The 24,691-nt window shown below is 44.6% G+C and overlaps 1 protein-coding gene across 7 annotated transcripts in view; it reads right to left on the bottom strand.

The window, feature by feature from the left end:
- Positions 1 to 15,415, bottom strand: part of WDR59 (WD repeat domain 59) — an 84,284-nt gene extending 68,869 nt beyond the window's left edge. For 5 of the 7 annotated variants that reach the window (XM_015087195.3, XM_015087196.3, XM_015087197.3 and 2 more), the window contains exon 1: positions 15,251 to 15,415. In XM_015087195.3, coding sequence (XP_014942681.2) covers positions 15,251 to 15,304 — 54 coding nt within the window. In that variant the 5' untranslated portion in view covers positions 15,305 to 15,415. The remainder of the gene's footprint in view (positions 1 to 15,250) is intronic. The other 2 variants (XM_027076213.2, XM_015087198.3) reach the window with 1 other exon arrangement.
- Positions 15,416 to 24,691: the final 9,276 nt, after the last annotated feature.

The raw sequence follows: 24,691 nt of genomic DNA, 5'->3' as shown, positions 1-24,691 counted from the left end.
CTTCGGCTCAGGTCATGATCTCGGGGCTGACGAGTTCGAGCCCCACATCAGGCTCTGTGCTGACAGCTCAGAGCCTGGAACCTGCTTCGGATTCTGTGTGTGCCCCTCCCCTGCTCATGCTCTGTCTCAAAAATAAATAAACATCAAAAATTTTTTTTTTAATTTTCTTAAAAGAAGCGCCTGGCTCTGGTTCAGTTGGTAGAGCATGTGACTCTTGATCCTGGGGTCATGAGTTAAACCCCCATGTTGGGTGTAGAACTTACTTAAAAATGAAAGAAGGGGCACCTGGGTGGCTCAGTCTGTTAAGCTTCCAACTCTTGATTTCGGTTCAGGCCATGATCTCATGCTTCGTGGGATCAAGCCCCATGTAGGGCTCTGTGCTGGCAGCGCTGAGCCTCCTTGGGATTCTCTCTCTCTCTCTCTCTCTCTCTCTCTCAAAATCAATAATAAACTTTAAAAAAAAAAATGAAAGAGAAGAAAACCCCTTGAGATGATGGTGAGCTAGAAGGAACTTCCTCCACTCCTTCCAGAATGACAATTATGACAATGAGCATGTGATCCTCTCCTCTTCTCCGAGACCCTGAGAGAGCCAGCATCCAGGTGGGAAGATGCCAGAAATTATGCAAGAAGAAGTGAGTGTCATTACCCAGGAGCTGGGGAAGAGGTCTCTCCCACCTCCTCCTCAGCCCCACCTTCCTCCTCTAGTCCCCCAACCTGTGCCAATTGTAGTTTCATGCAATAAAAAGGCCAAACTTTTTATTCCATAAAACATAAAGGACAAAACTCAAAATTTGAAAAAAGAAGGGAAAGAAAACAGGGACCTCAGTCCTATAACCCCAAGAAGCTGAATTCTGCCAACAACCTGAATGGGTCTCTTAGCAGATTCTTCCTCAGGCCACTGAGCCTCCAGATGAGAACACAGCCAGCTGCCTCCTGGATTTCAGCTTAGGGGACTAAACCGAGAAACCAGCCACGCGGCGCCTGGGATTCTGACAGACAGAACTATGAGCTAATCAGTAGGTACTGTTTCAAGCTGCTTAGTTTGTGGTACAGTGATAACAAAGAGTGACCCAGTAACAATAATTAATAATCATCATCATAAAGTCATGCCCTTTGATTCAAAAATTCCACCTCCAGAATCCACCCAAAACACAGGAAAACTTCTATGCACAGAGTTGCTTGTTTCATGTTATCTACAAGTAAATTATGCATATTTACATAAGGGAGTATCCTGAAAGTGTTTAAAAATGACACGGAAAAATACAGGAGCCAAAAACTGCAAACAGAGTATCATAACTCACCATATCACCTCATCAGAGGAAGTTATTATTTAAAAGGAAGACAAAAAACACTAACTGAGGTTTCCCTACTCCTACCTCAGAAAAAAGGGGTCAACATCATGTTCGTAGCAGCACATTAAGGACGGTCATGCTGGGCTGTCAGGAGAATGCAAAGAGGGAAAGCAGAAAAGAGAAGATCCCCTAACCAGGGTAGAAGCTGGTGCTCTGTGGGGGACAAGAGTCCCCGGAAGGCCTCCTCATCTCAGGGCACCAGGCAGGGACTGGCAGGGAGATGCTAAGTCTGGGCATCAGGGGGTTAAGAACCACAGCAACCCCGTGATCCTGCTGCAAGAGAGGAAGCGAGCCCCAGTGATGGCTACGAGAGAATTCCCTGCGGGAGAATTCCCCCGCAGCCTGCAGGAAGGGGAGATTAAAGACTTAGAGGAGTAAAGTAGTATTTTATACCTACTATGAACTGAAATTTAAATCAGCTACTTATGCCTTAAAGAACACTGAAGAACATATATCAGAATGTTTCAATGGCAGTTGTTCCCACAGGGTTTTTGTCTTACTCCTCTACATGAGCCTACGTTTTTGTACTACTTACATATTTACATGACTTTGTAATTAAAAAAAAAAAAAAACTTTTTCTCAAAGGCATCCCAAGCCTCTTCCGTTTCCACGCTTCCGTCCTAGCCTCAGTCCTCAACGCCTGCGGCCTGGCGGACACAACCTCAGACAGTGCGCCTTCCCCACTCCTCTGTTCCACCCGATACGGAACTTCTGAAAGCGGAGTTCGGACTACATCGCTCCGCTGCTCCAAAACCTTCCTTGGTTTTCTACTGAAGGCTGAAGACAATCAAGTGGAAATCTTCCAAACTGGATGCTTCCAGAACTTTTTAGTCTGACCTTCCTTCTCTACTTGCCCAGGCCACACCCATTCAAAGCTCTTACCTTTCTCCAAGGTCAGCGATGCTCCCAATTCTAAAGAGATGCTTAAGCTCCTCTTCCCATCCGGAAGGTCCTTCTCGCCTGCTCTGCTGTTGAAATTCTACTCATCTTTTAAGTTCCAAGACATACGTCCCCTAAGAACCTCACCCAGAGTCTGCCATAGGGATTCCACCCTCTCCCAAAGCACCTTCTCTGCCCCCCGTCACAGGGCTTGCTGTCACTTGCCATGTGGTAGCGGCTGCTGCACACGTTTATCTTCTCCCACTAATTGGGGAGCCCCCAGAAGGCAGGGTCCATCTTCTTTCTCCCAGAGCACCCAGCGAGGTGCTTTGTACATGCAGGTGCCCTGTGAACATCTTCTGTTTGGAAGATAGGTCAGAACCAGGTCAAAATCTGGGTACTTCCTTTCCAAAATGTGCCAAGGCGCTCCTTGACATCTCAAAAGAATTTTTTCAGTAGCTTCCCTTGGTAATTTATCATCCATGAATTTATCTACATCTGTAAAGTTCCTTCACTTCTTTAATGCCTTCTAGAATAATAAACTTCAGTAGTTTTCTGTCTGCTCTGTGAAACCTTCAACAAGAATAGAAACATTTGACGAACCAAATGTGTGCACCTTACTCACACTTTATAATGTAAAATTCCAATCATATCTTCTCTCAGCCTTTGTTTTTAAGGTACTAAAAAGTCCTCTCCTGACTGCAGGAAAACAAACTTACTGCTCAGAATTGCTCCCTGTCAAAAGAGGTTATCTTTAGGAGCACCTAGGTGGCTGAGTCAGTTAAGCATCCAACTTTGGCTCAGATCATGATTTCACGGTTCACGGGTTCAAGGCCGGCGTAGGGCTCTGTGCTGACAGATCAGAACCTGGAGCCTGCTTCAGATTCTGTGTCTTCCTCTCTCTCTCTCTCTGCCCTTCCCCCACTTGTACTCTCCCTCTCTCTAAAAAATAAACATTAAAAAAAAGAGAGAGAGAGACCTTTAAACATAAGAGAATAAAGTTTTTAATAGCCCTTGTTCTTCCAATTGCAGGATGGGAGCTTTTGTGACACACTTCAGGAGTCGTATGACCTTTCTGAAATAACACAACCATGGCGCTGACAGTGGCACTTGATTCTTGTTGGCCTGGAAAATATGTAATTAATAATTTGGAAAAAGCTGGCTAACTGAAGGCTACTAAAAAGATACCAACTCCAAGAGACTGTGTAGGCCTCTGTACACGAATGGATGCTGCTCTGGTTTAAAAAGCCATTTCTGCACGAAGCCAGCTGTGTTTGTAAGCGCTTGATTTCACCAAACCAAGGAAACTGACCACAGTTTATCAAAAGGAAGAAAGACTCTACATGGCATTTCTGCATGTGTAAAATGGAAATCATCTGGCACAGCAGAAAGGGTGTGCACGGGCTTTGGTGTCAGAATTGGATTAAAAACTGTCTTTTACCACTTCTCAAGTGTACAATAGAAAACGATCCAGCAAAGGTTGTCACAGACCTCTGGTGTTGAAATTAGCAGATACTTTTTATTAGCTATTTTAGTTGATTTCATGGCAGTATCAGAACTAATGATCACTCTCTCCTTAAGACCTGTGGCTTCCGTAACATGACTCTCTCCTGAGACCTAACTCTGGACGTCCCTTTCTAGTCTGTTCCTAATCAATCCATTTCTCCCCATCTCTGCCTCAGCTCAGGCCTGTGTCGGTCCTCACCTGGAAAGAGACACCCATCTCCCACCAGCCCAGCGCCACCCTCAGGGCTGGTGCTGGGTCCCACAGCTCGCAGGATGAAGGACAACACCCTTAGCATGACATTAAAGATCCCTTAAGACCTCTCTCTGGCTCACTTCTACAGTCCATCTTAGGCCTCTCACCTTCCAACCCCGTCCCAACATTCCCACCATGATGAATTTGTTATCATGAATTCCCTCCAGCCCTCCAAATCCAAGCAAGCACCACCCTCTCACCTCCGGACGCTCACATCAGCCGCTTCCTCCGCCTGGGTGACCCTTCTCTCCATGCTTCACCTGGCCAATGCCTTCTTGTCCTTCAGGATTCAGTTCAGGCTCATCCCAGGAAGTTATTCTGACCCATCCCCTCTTGCACACACCAGGGAGTCACCTGTGCTTCCACAGGACCCAAGGCTTATCTCTACGTAGTACTTGTGGTACTTTATAATAATCCCCTATTTACTATTACACGACCTTGGTCTGACTGCAATTCCTTAAGGGTAAAAACCAATTCACAAGTACAATGCCTAGCACAGCACATGGCGTGTTCTCAATAAATGCTACCTATCATAGACAATATAGGTCTTAAAAGCTCATGCTGTACAAAAACTTGTACACAAACGTTCATGACATCATTAGTCCTCACAGGCAAAGAGCGGAAACCACCCAAATGTCCAACAATTGATGAATGGATAAACAAAACGTGATATGTCTCTACAGTGAAATATTATTCAACCCTAAAAAGGACTGAGCTTCTGATACATACATATGGATGAGCCTTTAAAAGAACTACGTGAAAGAAGTCAGTCACAAAGACCACATAGCCTAGGATTCCATTTCTATGAAACGTCCAAAGAGGCAGATCTATAGAGAAGCAAGCAGATTAGTGATTGCTTACGGCTGGGGGGGGGGGGGGGGGGGAGAGCTGGAAGATAGGGGGCAGGGGAGGTGATGTCTAAAGGGTACAAGGTTTCTTCCTAGGGTGATGAAAATGTTCTAAAAATGACTGTGGTGATGGTTTCACTCTGTGAATGTACTAAAACCCACTAAATTGTGTACATTTTAAACAGGTGAATTATACAAGAGGTGAATTAGATCTCAATAAAACTGCTACCCTCCCCCCCCCAAAAAAATTGATAAATACAGTGTGCTCTTGGTTTCGGGACTAGATTCACATGATTCATCATTTAGATACAACACCCACTGTTCATCCCAACAAGGGCCTTCCTCAATGTCCATCATCCATTTTTCCCTCTTCCCTGCCCCTCCATCAACCGTCAGTTTGTTCTCTGTATTTAAGAGTCTCTTATGGGGGCGCCTGGGTGGCTCAGTCGGTTGGGCGTCCGACTTCGGCTCAGGTCATGATCTCGCGGTCCGTGAGTTCGAGCCCCGCATCAGGCTCTGGGCTGACAGCTCAGAGCCTGGAGCCTGTTTCGGATTCTGTGTCTCCCTCTCTCTCTGACCCTCCCCTGCTCATGCTCTGTCTCTCTCTGTCTCAAAAATAAATAAAACGTTAAAAAAAAAATTTTAATAAGAGTCTCTTATGGTTTGCCTCCCTCTCTGAAACTATTTTTTTCCCTTTCCCTTCCCCCATGGACTTCTGTTAGGTTTCTCAAATTCCACATATGAGTGAAAACATGATATCTGTCTTTCTCTGAACGACTTATTTCACTTAGCATAATACCTTCCAGTTCCATTCACGTTGCTGCAAATGGAAAGATTTCATGCTTTCTCATTGCCAGGTAGTCTTCCATTGTATATATAAACCACATCTTCTTTATCCATTCATCAGTTGATGGACATGTGGGCTCTTTCCATACTTTGGCTATTGTTGATAGTGCTGCTGTAAACATTGGGGTACATGTGCCCCTATGAATCAGCACTCCTGTACCCTTTGGATAAATTCCTAGTAGTGCTGTTGCTGGGTTGTAAGGTAATTCTATTTTTAATTTTTTGAGGAACCTCCACGCTGTTTTCCAGAGCGGCTGCACTAATGTGCATTCCCAACAACAGTGCAAGAGGGTTCCCATTTCTCCTCATCCTCACCAACATCTGTTGTTTCCCGAGTTAACATTTTCATCTTTTAGAAAACAACCGGTATGATACTTTACAAATGGTCAGGGGACACTGAATTTGGAGATGGATTGCATTACCAATCCATTTTGGATTTACAGTTAAATTTTGGTGCAAACACAGTGGTTCTGTTAGAAAGCTCATCTCTCTGGGAAGATAATATATAGCTTCATAGGGCTATCTTGCTACCCTGATTCAATGCAAAAGAAAGCCTCCCTACAGAGACCACTGCTATCTGTAGAACAAAAGCCAACGTTTGTTTATTTCTTCAAATAAACTAGCAAAGAAATCAACTCTTCCTCTTTCAAACTCAGCTGAATTAGAAAGAGCTGTTCAAAAATATGAAAACACTTTGCCTATTCATCCTTCCAAATGACGCAAAGTGGAAACATCCAATCAGTGCAAATCAGAGCTAGGTCAGCTCCCCGAAAATCAGTTTGTCACATGCCTGAGCAATGACTGTAACGTATGTACTATCAGATTTCATAGAATAAAACCACAGACTGAAACCCACTGACATAAAAAGGATCAGAGCATTTCCAATGACAATATCCAATCTCTTTATAAATCAGAGACAGCCACTGCTGCCAAGGCTGCTTTTGAACCATCCTTGTCTAATGCTTTCTAGAGGTTTGTATCCGAGGTTCTGTTCACACACTCAGCACAATGGGTGTTTCTTGGGAAGTCTCTGTCTAAAATGAGAACATCCTCACGTTCCCACAAGCTAAGATGGCACAGAGTGGGTATCACTAGGAAAATCACCTAACCTTTCTGAATCTCAGGTTCCATGTCCGTAAAATAAGAGGGTAGACGGGCTGTCTTCCACAGGTCCTCTCGGCTCCATAAGGCTATCTTGTCGGGCTGTTTCTTGCTTCCTTACACAAGCTTTCTAACATAATCATAATAATTAACACGTAGCAAGCAATTAATATATGCCGATCACTGTGCTAAGCGTTCTATGTTGATTATCTCACTCAATCCTCACATTAACTGTCAGGTGGTGTGCAGAAAAGAGTTACCCCAGCAGGCAGGAGACTGCTAACCTCAGAAAGGCCTGCTTGCAAGGCTGGCTTTCGGCTGGTGTCTGGGAACTTGGATTTGGAGTGTTCCCACCATTCCCTAACTGATAAGAGTGGCTCACTGTGCCTACGCTATGTGTACAAACAATGTGGTTTATGCTGAGCGCCTGCCGCCCTGCTGGGGGTGTGCAATTGTGATTCATGCGCTCCAGAGGGAGCCTGGGTGACCCGCCCCAGATAAAAACCTTGGGCACTGAGTCTCTAATGAGCTTCTCTGGTACATTTCACGTGCGTTGCTATAATTCAAAACTGGAGGAATTAAGCATGTCTGAGGGACTCCATTGGGAAAGGTCTCTTGCACCCAGTTTCCTCCAGACTTCACGCCATGTGCCTTTTCACTTTGCATTTGCTTTGTGTCCTTTCACTGTAATAAATCGTAAGTGCAAATACAGCTGTGAATCCTCCTAGTGAAACCAGGAGTGGTGCGGGGAATCCTGGACACAGGCAGATACTATTACTCTTGTTCTATGTATAAAGAAACTGAAGCTTAAAAGGAACTAACGTGCCCAAGATCACATGGCAGATAGATGACATAACCTGGATCCTGACACTGTGCTCCAGCTCCAAACTCTTAAACTCTTGGCTGTACATACTCTTCCCCCATTCATTACTGCATCTTTACATCAAATGTTCTAGAAAACAAATAATTTGCAGAATTCACAGAATAGTCACTTTCACCAAAAACAGCCCTACTATGCCCTTCCATCCCCATAGTTTTCAAAATGAACTTTCAGGGAAACTAGGAAAGCTGGGACCAAAGCTGGACTGCTCCAGGTAAATGTCTGGACTATATTAACTATTCATAGCCTTTTAGTTAAAGAATTTGCCGAGTTGTGTTTTATTTTTGATTTGTTTATTTAGAGCAAAAAAAAAACAAGCCTCAATTTTTATCTGTCTGGATGAGTTGCTGTAATGTTGAGACTAATAAGTCACCCACCATTAGGGAAGCAGGGAATACACTTTCTGCTGAGATGCTTCATTTTTAATTTCAAAAAGAAACAGAGTAGCAAGAAAAAATTTATTGGAGAATGTCTCTATGAACCTAGAATATAGATTTTTCTTAAATAGACTGAAAAAGCACAACCTATAAATTCAACTGCATTAAAAATATACTTCTAGGGGCTCCTGGGTGGCTCAGTCGATTAAGTGTTGGACTCCTGACTTTGGCTCAAGTCGTGATCTCACAGTTCGTGGGATCAAAGCCCACATCAGGCTCTGAGCTGGCAGCACAGAGTCGACTTGGGATTCTCTCTCTCCCTCTCTCTCTGCCCCTGCCCAGTGTGAGGACCTGTGCCCATGCACGCTCTCTCTCTCTCAAAATAAGCAAACAGTAAAAAAATTTTTTTCAATAAAATAAAATCTTCAAAAAGAGAGAGAGAGAGAGAAGAAAGAAAGAAAGAAAGAAAGAAAGAAAGAAAGAACAAACTTGACCACAGTGTGAAGAAGTGAAAGCTGCTTAAAAATGATGAAAACCTTAGTAGAGTCTGTAAGACTAAAGTGGAAAAGAACTGTACATAAGCACCGCACTCCAGCTGATAAAGTCACTCCTACAAGGGTACAGGTTAACAATTCTGAAACGACCATCCATGTATTTTGGAATGAACAATTAAGTAAATGGACAGAGGATGGCTGGGGGCCCGTTTCTCATGACTGGCGTGGGAGATTACTGACAAGCAAAGGGTGGAGCCACAACGACACTTGTGGTAATGACTTAGAGTAGATGTTAAACATGAACTCCCGTTCAGCTTAATATACAGATGGTTACTTATACATACACTTACAGATACACACATATTCATGGATTAGTAGTATATTTCCTGTTTTGTCATATGAGTGCCTGGAAGCGATGACACCCAAGAGCAACGAGCACATCTGTAACCAGGTTTTAGTATCTGATGTCATTCTCCAATAAAAGAAACCAGGACTCCTTGGACAAATGGCTAATTCTGGGACTGGGGCAGGAAAATATACATGATGAGAGTTAAGCATCTTATAGTGCCAGAAAATAAGGAAGTACTTTGTATTTTAAAAACATACAAACAAGTGGAAACAATGATGGGGTCATGCCAAAGGAATACATGAAACATCTGAAAGAGCTCCCAATGGTGAAAACTGGGACAACTGGAGCAACAAAATAAATATAGTAAAATAAAGTAGTATTGGATTATAATCCAAGGTATAAAATATATATCACACTGATACAAGCAACTAATTCAAGAAAGAAAGAAAGAAAGAAAGAAAGAAAGAAAGAAAGAAAGCAAGCTCCACTGTTTAAATTCAGGCCTCATGGGGGAGCCTGGACGGCTCAGTTGGTTGAGCGCCCAACTTCAGGTCAGGTCATGATCTCACGGTTCATGGGGTCAGGCCCTGTGTCGGCCTCTGTGCTGACCGCTCAGAGCCTGGAGCCTGCTTCCGATTCTGTGTCTCCATCGCTCTCTGCCTCTCCTTTGCTTGTGCTCTGTCTCTATCTCTCAAAAATAAACAAACATTAAAAGAAATTTTTTTAATTTAAAAATAAATAAACAAACTTAGGCTGCATATACAGACGATTTTCCAAATAGTGTAGTATAAACAGAAGGCAAAAAGAGTAAGTTTATAGTAGACAAACCTGACAAGCACTACTTCAGCCAGGTCAACATCAACAGCGATATATCACTTTCACAGTAAGTACCGTTGATACGATGTGATGAGAATGATACTTTATCTCTAGGGTCCTCCCCGAAACCCATAAGCCCAGTCTAATCACGAGAAAGACCATCAAACAAATCCGAACTGAGGGATATTCTACAAAACACCTGACTGGTATTCCTCAACACTGTCAAAGTCATCAAAGACATCATCTGAGAAACTGTGACAGCCAAGGAGCCTGAGGAGATGCATGTAAATGTAATGTGGCATCCTGAATGGAATCCCAGAACAGAAAAAGGACATTAGGTGAAAACTAAGGAAATCTGAGTAAAGTATGGATTCGAGTTAAGTATCAATATTGATTTGTTAATTGTAGAAAATATACCATACTAGTATAGGATGTTTGTAAATATTTTTAAAGTTTTTATCTATTTTTAGAGAGAGCACAAATGTGCACAAGAGTGAACACAAATGTTAAATTTAAAAAAAGAAGAAGAAGAATATAGCGCTCAAACTCACAAATTGTGAGATCATGACCTGAGCTGAAACCAAGAGTCAGAGGCTTAACCAACTGAACCACCCAGGTACCCCAGAGTATAAGATGGTTTTTAATAGGGGGAAATGGGTGTAGGGTATATGGGAACTCTCTGTACTATCTTCCCAATTTTTCTGTAAGTCTAAAATTATTCTAAAACTTATTTTTAAAACTATGAAAATCTAAACACCTTTTTCCTAATTCGTGTTAATAGTGTTCATCAACATAATTGATTTTTTTACACTTATTAACTCAACAAATATTTATTGAGTGCTACTGCATACCAAGCACCCCTCAGGGTGCTCCCCCTGCAGCAGCCGGCGAAAGATGAAAATAAACAGTGACTGAGGGCGAAAGTGGTACAAGATGCGATCTGAGAAGTAGGCAGAGACCAGCCCACAAAACAGTCTAAAATAAGGAATTTATATTCTACGCTCCATGCAATAGGAAGTCACTGAAGCATTTTCATCAAAGGAGGGATATGAACAAAATAAGGTTTTAAAAAAATCACCTTGATATTTTATCACAGCTTTAACCATAATCGCCAAAAAGTGGTAACAACCTGAATATCCATCAACGGGTGTATGGATAGACTGTGGCCTCTGCATACACTGGAATACTACTGGTGGGCAATAAAAAAGAAGAGACTAACTGGGATGCTTAACAACCCACATAGATGAATGTCAAAGGCACTGGGTCAAGGGTGACAGGCCAGGTTTAAAGGGCTCCACACTGTACAATCCTCGTCTTACATAAACCACCTCAGCAGCTGCCAGAGGGCGGTGCTATGACTGTCTACACAGGGGCACCAGGGAACTGTGTGGCGGGGTTCTGTATTTTAATTGTGGTGGTGGCTACAGGACTACGTACAGTGGCCAAACTCAACAAATTTTACACTTAAAAGGGGGAATTGTATATTAACTATACTTCAATAAACTTGGTTTTAAAAAAAACCACTCTGGGGGAGCCTAGATGGCTCAGTAATTTAAGCATCTAACACTTGATTTCAGCTCAGCTTATGATCTCACGGTTTGTGAATACGAGCCCCATGCTGATTACTTGGAGCCTGCCTGGGATTCTCTGTCTCCCTCTTTCTCTGCCCCTCTCCTGTTCATGAGCGCACACCCTCTCTCTCTCTCTCAAAATAAACAAATAAACTTAAAAAAAAAGAAAAGCCTTTAAGGGCACCTGGGTGGCTCAGTTGGTTAAGCGTCTGACTTCAGCTCAGGTCATGATCTTGAGGTTCGTGAGTTCGAGCCTGGCGTCAGGCTCTGTGCTCACAGCTCGGAGCCTGGAGCCTGCTTTGGATTCGGTGTCTCCGTCTCCCTCTGCCCCTCCCCTGCTCACGCTCTGTCTGTCTCTCTCTCGCTCTTTCAAAAATAAAATAAAAAGCATTTAAAAAAAAGTTTTTAAACAAAATAAAATAAAAGCCTTTAAAAAAACCACTCAGCTCTGCGGAAGATGAAGTGGAAGGAAGCAAAAAGCCAGGATGCAGGGAAAGTGGTGCTGAGTATGTCCAACTACCTTGGAATACTGAGTTTTAGACACCTCATGGCTGCCAAAGCAGAGACATTAGGCAAACTGTTGCCATGGGTTTGGATTCCTGTCTTCATCAAACTCCTATTCTGACCTGTTTCTGCTCTTCCCATTGGTTTAGAGCTTGTGAACTGCACATTCCACCATCTTACGTCTTTGAGAGTGAAACTATTTCACCTCCAATGCAAGAGCATAGCTACTAGCTACAAGTGGCTATTTAAATGTCTATTAATTAAATTTTAATTAAATTAAAAATGCAATTTCTTGGTTGCCCTAGCCCCATTTCAAGTACTCAACGGTCACATTTCCATCAATACAGAAAATTCTACTGGACGGTGTTGCTCTAGAAAGTTATCTCTAAGTTTTCTTACAGTCTTAACACTCATTGATTCCAGGGATCACTTCGGAGCAGTTGCCAAGCACCACAGGTTCTTTACTACTGATCAGTGACAGGGACATCTCAAGGCGTTGTTTTATAAAGTGCATGACTCTTGTAGAAAATGTGAAAAAAAGAGTTTCATCTGCGGCGCCTGGGTGGCTCAGCCGGTTAAGCATCTGACACTCGATTTCAGCTCAGGTCATGATCTCACAGCTCATGGTTTGTGAGTTCGAGCCCCACATCGGACTGGGCATTGACAGTGCTGAGCCTGCTTGGGATTCTCTTCACCCCCCACCCCCACCCCACCTGCACTACGCATGTGCATGGGTTCTCTCACTCTCTCTCAAAATAAATAAATAAAAACTGCAAAAAATAAATAAAAATTAACAATTCAATAAAAGAATATCGTAAAGAGACTACCATCAATAAAGAAACCATCAATAAAGAACTTAATTCCAGGGCACCTGGGTGGCTCGCTTGGTTGAGGGTCTGACTTCAGCTTAGGTCTTGATGTCATGGTTCATGAGTTCGAAACCCACATGGGGCTCTGTGCTGACAGTTCAGAGCCTGGAGCCTGCTTCAGATTCTGTGTCTCCCCCTCTCTCTGCCCCTACCCCGCTCATGCTCTCTCTCTCTCTCTTTCAAACATAAATAAACATTAAATAAGAAAAAAAATCTTAATTCCAAACAATTCTTTTAAAGAAAAAAAAAAGTTTCACCTTTCAGGCTGGGGGTTTTCTCTGAAAAACCAAAATGCTTTAAGTTTTTAAAAAACAATTTTTTTAATGTTTATTTATTTTTGAGACAGAGCAAACAGAGGAGGGGCAGAGAAAGAGGAGACACAGAATCCGAAGCAGGCTCCAGGCTCTGAGCTGTCAGCACAGACCACAACTCTGGGTTCAAACCCACAAGCCATGAGATCATGACCTGAGCCGCAGTCAGATGCTCAACCAACTGAGCCACCCAGGTGCCCCTAAAAAACTATTTTTAAAAGAGGCAGGGTGTTTTGAAAAGTTTATTGTTCTGGCTTTCCTTTTCAAAAACACAATATGAAGAGTTTTGATTTTTTCTGTCTGAATGAAACAGTTAATAAAGCGGGTCCAGATCCCTCCCCGTTGCCACCAGAAACAACCACAAAACCCTGCTAACTCAAACTAGGTTGCACCTTTCCAAACAAATAGAAAAATATAAAAAGAAAAAGAGAAGCTCCCGCAAGGCAGTTAAATTGCCCAATTTACTTTGTTCTCTTTCTATGACAACTGCTGTTCAGATTTAATTATTTGACATTACTTCATACATCCTAATATATGTGTCAGCACCCTCTCAGCAGGCCTCTTCAATTACATCTCCATAGAGAAGGAGGGGTGGGACTACCTGGGTTTCAGTGAGAATTAAAGCATTTGCAGATTAGTAGCTTCCAAATTAGCAGGCTCAGAGGTACCATACATGACTCTGTTGTTAGTCCCTGTGAAAGCAATTAACAAGGAGGGCAACAGGAGTACACTTCTTTTTCCCTAGGAGTCTGGCGCCTCCCTTGGGGACAGCAGGCCTCCCAAGACACCGTGCTGACAGTGCAAAATGTCTCAGAAACCTTTAATCCGAATCCTGTGGCTCAAATTCTCCCTGGGGGCTATGTATCAGAGGGGACCACAGAGCAAAGCGGTGGGTGGCTCCTCCACTCATTAATCTTTGTGGCAAAAAAAAAAAAAAAAGGGGGGATGGAGTTTTAGAAAGAAGAAACCACATCACCCCTTGATGTAATCCAGAGTTCCCTTCAGTATAATTCACCTGAGTACTGATACAGTGTGCGCTGTGCCCCAGGCAAGGGCTCAATAAATTCCTGTTGAATCAATCTGTGAATGAAAGCCTGGCCCACAGAAGGTAGTCAATAAATATTTGTTGAATAAATGGAGAATCACCAAGACCCTGTCCTGGGTGATGGAGTAGGGGAAATGGGATATTTATTGTGGAATGACTGTATGACAGATTCCTACAGACCGAAGCAAAGTAGTGCAATGAACCCACCAAGATTCCTGGGGCCGGATGCCTGCATTCAAATGCCAATCTGGCCAACATAATGGGAGGCCTTGGCCAAGTCACTTGAGATCACCCAAACGGAGATCATCTTCCTCCTTTGGGGAAAAAAAGAGGTGGGGGTTGGGGGATTATATCGGATAACATCTACTTATCTTGGTTCTTTCATGAATTAGAAAAAGAAAATGTAGACAAGTCGCTTAGCACAAGGCCAGGCATTAGGAAGGCACGACATAGAAAAACGGTAAAAATCTCTTTAGTAAGTGCTAACGTTCCTGTCCCTGGAGGCTTACCACGTGCCCGTCACTGTGCCACATATTCTAAATATAAAATTCTCACGCCAACCCTGCGGAGGTAGGAACGACTCGCACCTTCTCACAGGTGAGAAAACTCAAGCGCTGAGGGGGAATGACCGGCTAGGGCTAAGCCGGGATTCTAGGGCTCAGCCCGGATTCGAACCCGAGCAATGCGTGCAGCGCACACTCCTACTCTGTATATAATACTTTCACTATTCTACCATCAGCAACCACTTAAAAGCTTAGTTGCAGAAACAGGCACTTTACACGCAGTCTTGTTTTTCTTTTCATCGAATCCACTCCAAAGTCCTGTGAGGCAAGGTTAAGGCCACGCAGCTGAGGCTCAGAGAAGTTGTGCGGCTCACCCAAAGTCACTAAGCCTCGAGTCCCGGGGCCTCGGGGAGCATATCCTCTCCTCACCACCCTGGTCTGGGAAAGCCTTCCCTCAGCAGTCACTCGCGCTCAATCTTTGCGCTTCGGTGTCCCAAGGCCGAGCCTACTACCCGGACCACCGCGGGGAATCCCGATACCCCATCCGCGATCGCCCCAACCGCCCCCAAAGATCATCAAGGCTCCCCTCGTCCGCTCGGGTCTGACAGCTCCGGGTCAAGCCTAACCTAATTCCCCAGAGGGGGCTAGAGGATAGCCTTGGCACCCCCAAGACGGACTCGGCAACGTGGGGGAGGGGAACCACGGAGGGCGCATGCCCAGAAGGCTCCATTTGGCCCCCAGCTCACCTGGGAGTCGCGGAACTCTACCACCACGTTCTCGCTGCTCCATCGCGCCGCCATCTCCGCACGCAGCCGCCCCGGCCCCAGGGCTGCGCGTTCCCACCCCCCCGAAACCTGCGTTCCCGGGCTCGGTGAGCCCCACGCAGCCCGCGAGTGAGCCCTGCCACGCCCCGTCCCTCTTCCACCTGACCTTAAACCATTGGCTGACCCAAACGCAGGCTCCGCCCCCTCTCCTCGGCTCCTCCAATTGCGGCACGGCGCCTACCCCAAACAGACACGCCCCCTCCATTTCCGTCCCTCGGCTTGAGTGACCCACGCTCCCCGCAGCTGCGGGTACACGCCCCCTGTCGCAAGCTCTACCGGGAGTCGTAGTCCAAGGGTGAGCGGCGCGGGGGTAACTCGCAGAGAGCTCGCGAGTTAGGATTTGGCTAGGGGAGGCGCGTGTTGTCCTCCCTGTCTCCTCGCGGGTGTCCCCCAGTAGGGCCCCGGCGAACCAAAACCCGGCATTCGCGCAAACCAAAGATTTACCTCATCTCCTGAGGCCGCCAGTAAAGGCATTGATAAGTCCGAAGGCACGATTTTTTTTCATATGAAACAGCAGCACCTACCAAAGTGACCAGGAACCCCAGGGGGTCTCCAAAAGTGAAACATTTTTCATAATCGTACTAAGGAAGTTTTTTGCCTTTTTCACTTTCTTTCCAGAAGCTATGTGGTATATAGTAAACAACATAAGCAGATGTGAGAATAGAGGTTTGCTCTTAAGCCAGACATTAAAGAGATCTGCCACTCTTCGCACTAGAGTTTTTTCGTTTTAGGAAACAGGTATTTTTTACTTACAAAATGTATCAATAATAATGCACATTAATGTTCAAGTGAAATCATGAAATAATATATGTTAAATTCCTGGTTTTAATTTTTTTAATGTTGATTTATTTATTTTGAGAGAGAGAGAGAGAGAGAGCATGAGCAAGGGAGGGTCAGATGATCTACAGCAGGCTCCACACCTTCAGAGTAGAGCTCTACGACGCGTGGCTCTGTCTCACGAAACCATAAGATCACGACCACAGACAAAACCAAGAGTAAGATGCTTAACCATCTGAGCCATCTAGGCATCCCTTGGTTTTAACTTCTAATAGTTACTTTCAGTAGATACAGCCCACATGAAAGTTTGGTAGGGAGGGTCCTTAATAATATTTAAGAGTGTAAAGAGGTCCTGACAAAGAGTTTGAGAACCACTGTGCTGATATGGGGAGTGGTCATTAGGTGCTCCTCTTTTGTCCCACCCTCTCAAATCCCGGCTTAACTGGCTTAGCTTCAATTTCTTTACAGAAAGGAGAAATGGGGGCGCCTGGGAAGCTCGGTCGGTTAAGCATCTGACTTTGGCTCAGGTCATGATCTCACAGTCTGTGAGTTCGAGCCCCACATTGGGCTCTGTGCTGACAGCTCAGAGCCTGGAGCCTGCTTCTGATTCTGTGTCTCCCTCTGTCTCTGCCCCTCCCCCACTCATGCTCTGTCTGTCCCTCTTTCAAAAATATATTTTAAAAGATATATTTAAAAAAAAGAAAGAAAAGAAAAAATATATTTAAAAAAGAAAGAAAGGAGAAATGACCTACTTCTGTTTGGTTCTTGTAAGGAGTTAACCACAGGGCCAGTAACGTAGTCAACACTCAATTGTAAAACTACTATTGTTGTTAATGTTATCACTATTTCTAGGTACAAGTCCCGGCATGAATAGAGATAAGAAGGATCACCTTTCCTTCTGGAGTGTTGGATATAATGGGGAAGACTGACAATATCAACAAATTAGGGTGACCAACTTGCCCAGGAATCCCTTCAGTCCAGACAAAGTGGGAGAGTTGGTCACAGTATAACAGGTACACAGTTTGGAGAATAAATAGGGTTTTTTGTTGTGGTTTTTTTTCCCTTAACTTTATTTATTTTGAGGGAGAGGGAGAGGGAGAGTGAGCACATGAGGGAGGGATAGAGAGAGACACAGAGAGAGAGAGAGGTAGAGAGAGAATCCCAAGCAGGCTCCATGCTCACAGCATGGAGCCCCATGCGGGGCTGAATCCCAGGAATTGCAAGATCATGACCTGAGCTGAAATCAAGAGTCAGACATCCAACCTACTGAGCCACTCAGGCGCTCCTATTGTTGTTGTTGCTGTCGTTGTTAGTGTTTACTTAGTTTTGAGAGAGAGTGAACGCGCGTGCGTGTGCTGCACGTGTACACACACACACACACACACACACACACACAGGGGTAGGGGCAAAGAGAGGAGGGGACAGAGGATCTAAAGCAGGTTCCATTAGGACAGCAGAGAGCTCCATATGGGGCTTGAACACGTGAACCTCGAGATCATGGCCTGAGTCAAGGTCAGACTCTTAACCAAGTGAGCCACCCAGGTGCCCCAATTTTTTTTTTAATTTTTTTAATGTTTATTTTTGAGAGAGACAGAGACAGAATGCGAGTGGGTTAGGGGCAGAGAGAGAGGGAGACACAGAAGCAGAAGCAGGCTCCAGGCTCCGAGGTGTCAGCACAGAGCCCAACGCGGGGCTCAAACCCACGAGCTGTGAGATCGTGACCTGAGCCAAAGTCGGATGCTCAACCGACTAAGCCACCCAGGCGCCCCCCCCCCAAATTTCTTTTTAATGTTTATTTTTGAAAGAGAGAGAGAGACAGAGACAGAGTGTAAGTGGGGGAGGGGCAGAGAGAGAGGTAGACACAGAATCCGAAGCAGGCTCCAGGCTCTGAGCTGTCAGCACAGAGCCCAGTGCGGGCCGAAGTTATGACCAGAGCCGAAGTCAAATGCCCAACTGACTGAGCCACCCAGGTGCCCCCTGAATTTTTTTCATGCTTCTTTATTTTTATAGAGACAGAGAGCGTGTGCACATTAGTAGAGAAGAGGCAGAGAGAGAGACAGGGAGAATTCCAAGCAGGCTCTGTGCTCTCAGCATGGAGCCCAAGGCGGGGCTTTAACTCACAAACCGTGAGATCAAGACTAGAGCCCAAATCAGGAGTCAAATGCTTAACCCAGTGAGCCACCCAGGCACCCCTGAATTGGGTTTTATGAGAGTTGCAAGCAACATGGCAGGAGAGGACAGCCTAAAGAAGAAACCTGACACAGCATCCTGAACAAGGTGACGTTTAAGCTTTTCAGTATAATATTAGCGTTTCGATAGAATACACTATCAAAAGAAGTATTTTAGGGCCGGAAGTGTGAACAAAGACCCTTAAGTGTGAAGAGGGGAGATGTGTTCCAAAGATAAAGGAATTCCCCAAAAAACACTCACGAAGCTGCGCTTCTTTCTTTTCCTTCAAAATACACATCACAATTTGTAATTCAATATTTGTTTATTTAATATTTTCAAGCTTCGGGAAGAGAGGGACCAGATCTGTTTCGTTCAGTCTTGTATGGTGACTACACATACAGGACACTCCATATTTGTGCAAGAATGGGAAAAGCATATAAAGTCATGTCCCTAGAGTACTGTCTAGGTCAAAAGGATGCCTTCTGCGAAACTGAAACCAAAAGTAATTTCAAGGTCTTTACTTGTAACTCTTTATGCCCACAAGGGGACACAGAATCACCATTCCTTCTCCTTAAAACCCTTTGCCTTCTTTCCTATCCATTTATTCCTTATTCTCACACACTGTAGCCCTTAAAAAACTCCTCCAGCCCTGGCCTTCACCCTCCCGCTTTGGCCTTTCTTCTTGCTTCCCAGTTTCCTCCCAAATCTCTATCACAGAGAAGGCCAAAGACTGCTCTGGAGAGAAGGGCCTCAGCTCATCAGGCCGGGAAGGGAAAAAACTGCAAACAAGGTTCAAGGCCAGAGAGAAGGAAAGATAAAGAATACTTTCTCTGGGCACCTGGGTGGCTCAGTGGGTTAAGCTTCCAGTTCTTGATTTGGGCTCAGGTTGTGACTTCACAGTTCGTGAGTTAGAGCCCTTCATCCAGCTCTGGGCTGAGAGCACGAAGCCTGCTTGGGATTCTCTCTCTCCCTCACTCTCTGTCTCTCAAAATAAATAAATAAATAAACTTAAAAAAAAAAAAGAGTATGTTCTAGGCATGCTCATGCCATCACGTAGGAATAAGTGAATTCACTCATCTAACGTGCCATAGTCTTGTTTATTTGCCTGTAGCTTTGGATATAGTAGGTGCTCAATAAATAGGTGCTAAATAAGTGATTAGCAAATAGGTATAGCTACAACTTAGGGTATGTGGCAGGTTGTAGCAAGAAGTACAGCTGGAAAAGCTGGAAAGGGCTGGTGAGGAAGGCCCTGCTTGGGCATTTGAATTTTATTTTGGATAAAGAGATACAGGTAGAGATAGAGATATAGGTATTCCAAAGCTTTCTGTCTATATGTAGCGTGGTAATATTTCCTACTAGAACTGGTAGGAATGCCCTTGCAACTGCCCCGAGCACTTCTGCAACCCTTCTCCACGCCCGCCTCTTTAGTTCACATGTGTCTAGTTCTCAAAACCTGCTGGTCATGATTTGTAGGCGCAGAAAGTACTTTGGGTTCCAAGTCCTTGGTGCCCTCTGTTCTCTCAATGTCTTCTTTCTTAATATGAAAAAAAGCCCCGGTAGAATTAAAAAAATTTTTTTTGAATGTTTATTTATTTTTGAGAGTGAGCGGGTGGGAAAGAGGGACGGAGAGAGAGAGGGAGACACAGAATCCGAAGCAGGCTCCAGGCTCTGAGCTGTCAGCACAGAGCCCAACGCGGGGCTCAAACCCACAAACCATGACATCACGACCTGAGCCAAAGTGGGAGGCTTAACCGAATGAGCCCACCCAGAGAGAGGGAGCATGAGCATGAGAAACTTTCATACTGCCCCCTGGGGCCCTTCCTTTTTCTGACTCCCATCCACACTGTCATCACAAAAAGAGTGGGGGACTCTGGAGCTAAATCTAGAGCTCTCTGGCTGCTTCTTGATTACTGTGTGCCTTTGAGATCCGCATATGAATGTCCTGTCTGAACCAGAGACTGGGAGACGGTTGGGGGTCCCTGGTCAAGTAGATCTCAGGTTGCTGACCAGGCCACAGGGCTCTTATCACCAAGCAAGGTCTTTTCAGAAGGTCACTTGCTAGCCACACCACAGGAAGGCAGGGTACGTGGTCAACCCCGAAATCCAGGGCTTTGGCTGGCTGTTATCAGCAACTAGCCTTGTGAGTTTGAGCTCAGACCCTTTATCTTTCTAGTCCCGTGCTTCCTCTTCTGCAGAATGTGGAGTTAGCCGACCCCTCAGTCCCTTTACATCTGGGAATCTTGAAATCCTGCCCTGAGCCCCACTAGTAATTTTCCTCTCCATCAATCAACAAATATTTGTGGATGTGCACACATGCTCCTGCTCCTCGCTGTGTGCATTTGGTTGCCTATTACCCTGGCTTCTCTGAGGTTTCCCTTTCAAGCAAAATAATAAAAATGTAAAGAGCTCTGAGAGGTCTGGGGGGAAATTTCTTACTGGGAGACACTTATCCTGCACCCCGCCAGAGGAGGTGCTGGGGGCTCCCTCCAAAGCCATGGCTCATGGAGACAGAGAGGAAGGAGGCCACAGGTTTCCTAAGGCTTCCCAGGAGCAGGCCCCAGCAAGCTATTTCCTTCATTTTCTGAACCTTTCAGGAACCTCCCAGACTTACATTCTTCCGGAGATGTTTGAAACTGGGGCTTTGCAGCAGTGTTATGCACTGGCATTTGCGGGCTTTGGCAACCCCAATTTTATCAACCCTTTCTCCTGACAGTTCTGGTAGGTGGGTCAGTGGTTTATTAACCCTGTTTCACAGCTGAAGGAGAGCCAGGAAGCGGCTCACCCAGGGTCAGTGAGAGCATGAAGATAAAAAATAGTAACACAAGAGTCCTAAATCTAGCTGGGGCTATTTCTGCATCTGGTATCCTTGCATTGAGAGCATCCGAAATGACTTGACACCTCCCCGGACGCATTAACTCTAGACCAGGAACCCACAGGAGAAACTTGCAGCAAAACCCATACTGGACTCTCCATGCAACAAATGACAAAACGAAACTAATCTGAGGCTGCAGGTCTCCGTGGATGCCTGTTGTTATGCCATGAGTCACTCTCCCTAAGATGGAAAGGGTAGAGTCAAGCTACTGAATGAAGCACTTTCCCTGCTCTGTGTTTTAATATTTTAATTTAAAAGGAAATTTGTTATTTAATAAGTGCACGAAGAGATAACAAGGGCATCGCCTGAGCAAGGCTGCTGGTCAGAGTCCCACAGGGCACCTAAGCCTAAGGTCATCTCGCTGCAGAGAGGAGAGAGAGGCTTCACTTTTGCCGTTCAAGCTCCCAGCTGTTCTGTGGTGCCAGATGTGAGAGAGACTGGCCTATCATAATCACTAGACTGGAATATAAACCTTAAGGGCAAATTCTTTTTTAAAAAATGCATTTATCTATTTTTTTTTTTGTTTATTTATTTTGAGAGCGACAGAGGCAGTGCAAGTTGGGGAGGGGCAGAGAGCAAGGGAGACAGAGAATCCCAAGCAGACTTTGCTGCCAGCACAGAGCCCAACGTGGGGCTCGAACTCATGAAACTGTGAGATCATGACCAGAGCTGAAACCAAGAGTCAGACTTAACCAACTGAGCCACCCAGGTGCCCCATTCTTAATTTACAAAAAGAAATAGAGCTGTTAAAGAGATCTACTCTTTTTTCACCGTGTCTGCAAGCATACAGAGAAAATGAAATTGTCATCCAAAGAGTCCTTGATGAGCACGTTCCCTGTTAAGCCTAGAAGTTCAGCTCTGGTCCTGTGAGCTGTGTGACTTTAATGCACACGTGTATACTTTGTCTCTCTGTCTCTCTCAAGTTACATGGCTCACATACCAAAATACAAAAACGTATATAATGAAACAAATATTTGTCATCCATCCTGTCAGCCAGCTATTCAGCTCCCACTGCCCACCCCCAGGGGACAACATCATGTTGTTTCATGTTTCCATCCGGTATCTTTATGAATATAAAAACTGAGATCTTTATGTGGGAAGGGGGCAAGTTTCTTAATTTTTCAAGTCTTGGCATCTTCAGTGCTCAATAATCACTGGCCGTTATTATTTTTAAAATGTTTATTTACTTTGAGAGAGAGAGAGAGAGAGAGAGAGAGCTGGGGGAGGCCAGAGAGAGAGGGAGAGAGAGAGAGAGAGAGAATCCCAAGCAGGCTCTGTGCTGCCAGCCAGCGCAGAGCCCAATGCAAGTCTTCATTCCAGGAACTGTGAGATCATGACCTGATCAGAAATCAAGAATCAGAGGCTTAACTGACTAAGCCACTCATGTGCCCCAGCATTTATTCTTGTTAATGATAATGATGTTGATAAATCTTCCCAGAGTCTGTGTCCCCTCAGGATATGAGCCACGCTCCTGACCATGGCTCCTAGGACCCTCTTGTTTACCCCTGAGGGACCAGCTTCGTCTTTGGTTCCCATATGCTCTCATATCAGCCCTCCAGCAGCTTTTGGTTCCTTGAAGATGCCATGCTCCTAGGACTTCTAACATGCTGTTCCCTTTGCTTCGAACATTCTTGTCTTCCCGAAACACAGTTCTCCCCCTGCAACCCCATCCTCTGGCTAATCACCAGCTCATCTTTTCAGCCTTGGCTGGGAAATCTGTGTTGGTGCCCATCCCCTTCCATCAGCGCCATGTTCTTTCACTCTGACAGCACTTCATCATTCACTCATTCATTTGACAAATATTTGAGTGCTAACCACAAGCCAGGCCCTGTCCTCGGCTTATCTGTCACACTGTATTGTCACTGCTTACTTCAATATTTCAACACTTCGTACAGTAACGCACTGTAATGCACATACCATCAAATTCACCCTTTCAAAAGTAGAATTCAGGGGTTTTTAGTATATTGACAAGGTTGTGCAACCATCATTTAAATCAGAACACTTTCATCCCCCCAAAAGGAAATCTGCTAGTAGTCATTCTCCATCCTCAGCAACCCCCCTAGGCTCTGGCAACCCTTAACCTTTTTGTCTCGGTGGATTTGCTTAATCTGGAAATTTCACGTAAGTGGAATCACACAGTATGTGGTCTTTTGTGATTAGCTTCTTTTTGTTAGTGTAACGTTTTCAAGGTTCATCCACGGTGTAGCACACATCAGCACTTTATTTCTTTTTATGGCTGAATAATAGCCCGCTGCATAGGTATACCACATTTGCTTTGTCCATCCAGCAGGCGATGGACGATTGGGTTGTTTCCACTTTTTAGCTATTTTGAATGATGCTGCTGTGAACATTCAAGTGCAAGCTTTTCTGTGAATCTATGTTTTCATTTCTTTCGGAAGTATACATAGGAGTGGAATTTCTGGGTCCCATGGTAACTCTGTTTAATCCTTTTGAGGAATTGCCAGACTGCTTTCTAAAGCGGCTGTACCATTTTCCATCCCCACCAGCAAGGTATGAGGGTTCCAATGTCTACACATCTCACTAACACTTGTATTTGTCTTCTTTGACTCTAGCCATCCTAGTGAGTGTGAATTGGTCCTTCTGAAGCTTTGTGAGGACAAGGACTCCATCCATCTTGCTCTCTACTGTGTCCCAGAACCCAGGACAGTGCCTGGCACTTACCAGACATTCACATTTTGTCTGATATACTCAAAAAGTGTTGAATGCATAGGTAAATCAAAAGCTACTTAGATGATTACCATCTTTATTGATTGTGAGTTTAACTCCCCAGTAGAGATCTATCAAGAGATCTAGTATCTTTTTCTGCACAATACTGTACCACCCCTCCTCTGTTACCCTAGTCTCTCTTCAGGGAGAAAATTGGGTTAAAAGTAAGCTTTCTTTCCTTTCTTTTTTTTTTTTTTAAGACTTTACTTTTAAAAAATAATGTCTACATGCAACATGGGCCTTGAACTCACAACCCTGAGATCAAGAGTCACAATGCTCTACTGACTAAGCCAGCCAGGCACCTCAAATTTAAGCTTTCTAATTTTCCTTCAGATACTCATTTGGATCTTAGGTGTGCACAGATTCCTTATTTAGGCACTTACAGATAATTTCTTGGGTACTGGAACACCTTGTTTTTTCCTATGTTCATTTCTCCAGCAGAATTCTCTACTTCCTTCTGCAGGGCTTTCTGCTCACCCGAAGCACTCCATGCTTGCAAATAAATAGTCTTCCTTTTGTTTCTTTCTAAACTGCTCACACTGGGACAGTCAAGAACTATGACAGACCAGCTCTTCTTTTGGAGGTTTTCTTTTAATATCTCTCTACACTGTCTTGGCTCCTTGATGTGGAAGTATCTCGGGACATTTAGAGCAAGGAAGTCAGGCGAGGGACTGGGTGACGCTCATAGCCAGCACCCAGCACTTGAAAAATAGTTGTTGGATGGATGGATGGATGGATGGATGGATGTGGATATGTCAGAGATATGTTGCAAAATGCAGACTTGATCAACATACATTTATTGAGTACCCACTGTATCC

This window comes from Acinonyx jubatus, chromosome E2 (assembly GCF_027475565.1).
Source record: "Acinonyx jubatus isolate Ajub_Pintada_27869175 chromosome E2, VMU_Ajub_asm_v1.0, whole genome shotgun sequence".
In the NCBI taxonomy this organism is placed as follows: Eukaryota; Metazoa; Chordata; class Mammalia; order Carnivora; family Felidae; genus Acinonyx; species Acinonyx jubatus.
Note: the sequence above shows the minus strand (reverse complement) of the source record. Positions and strands in the feature narration are given on the sequence as shown.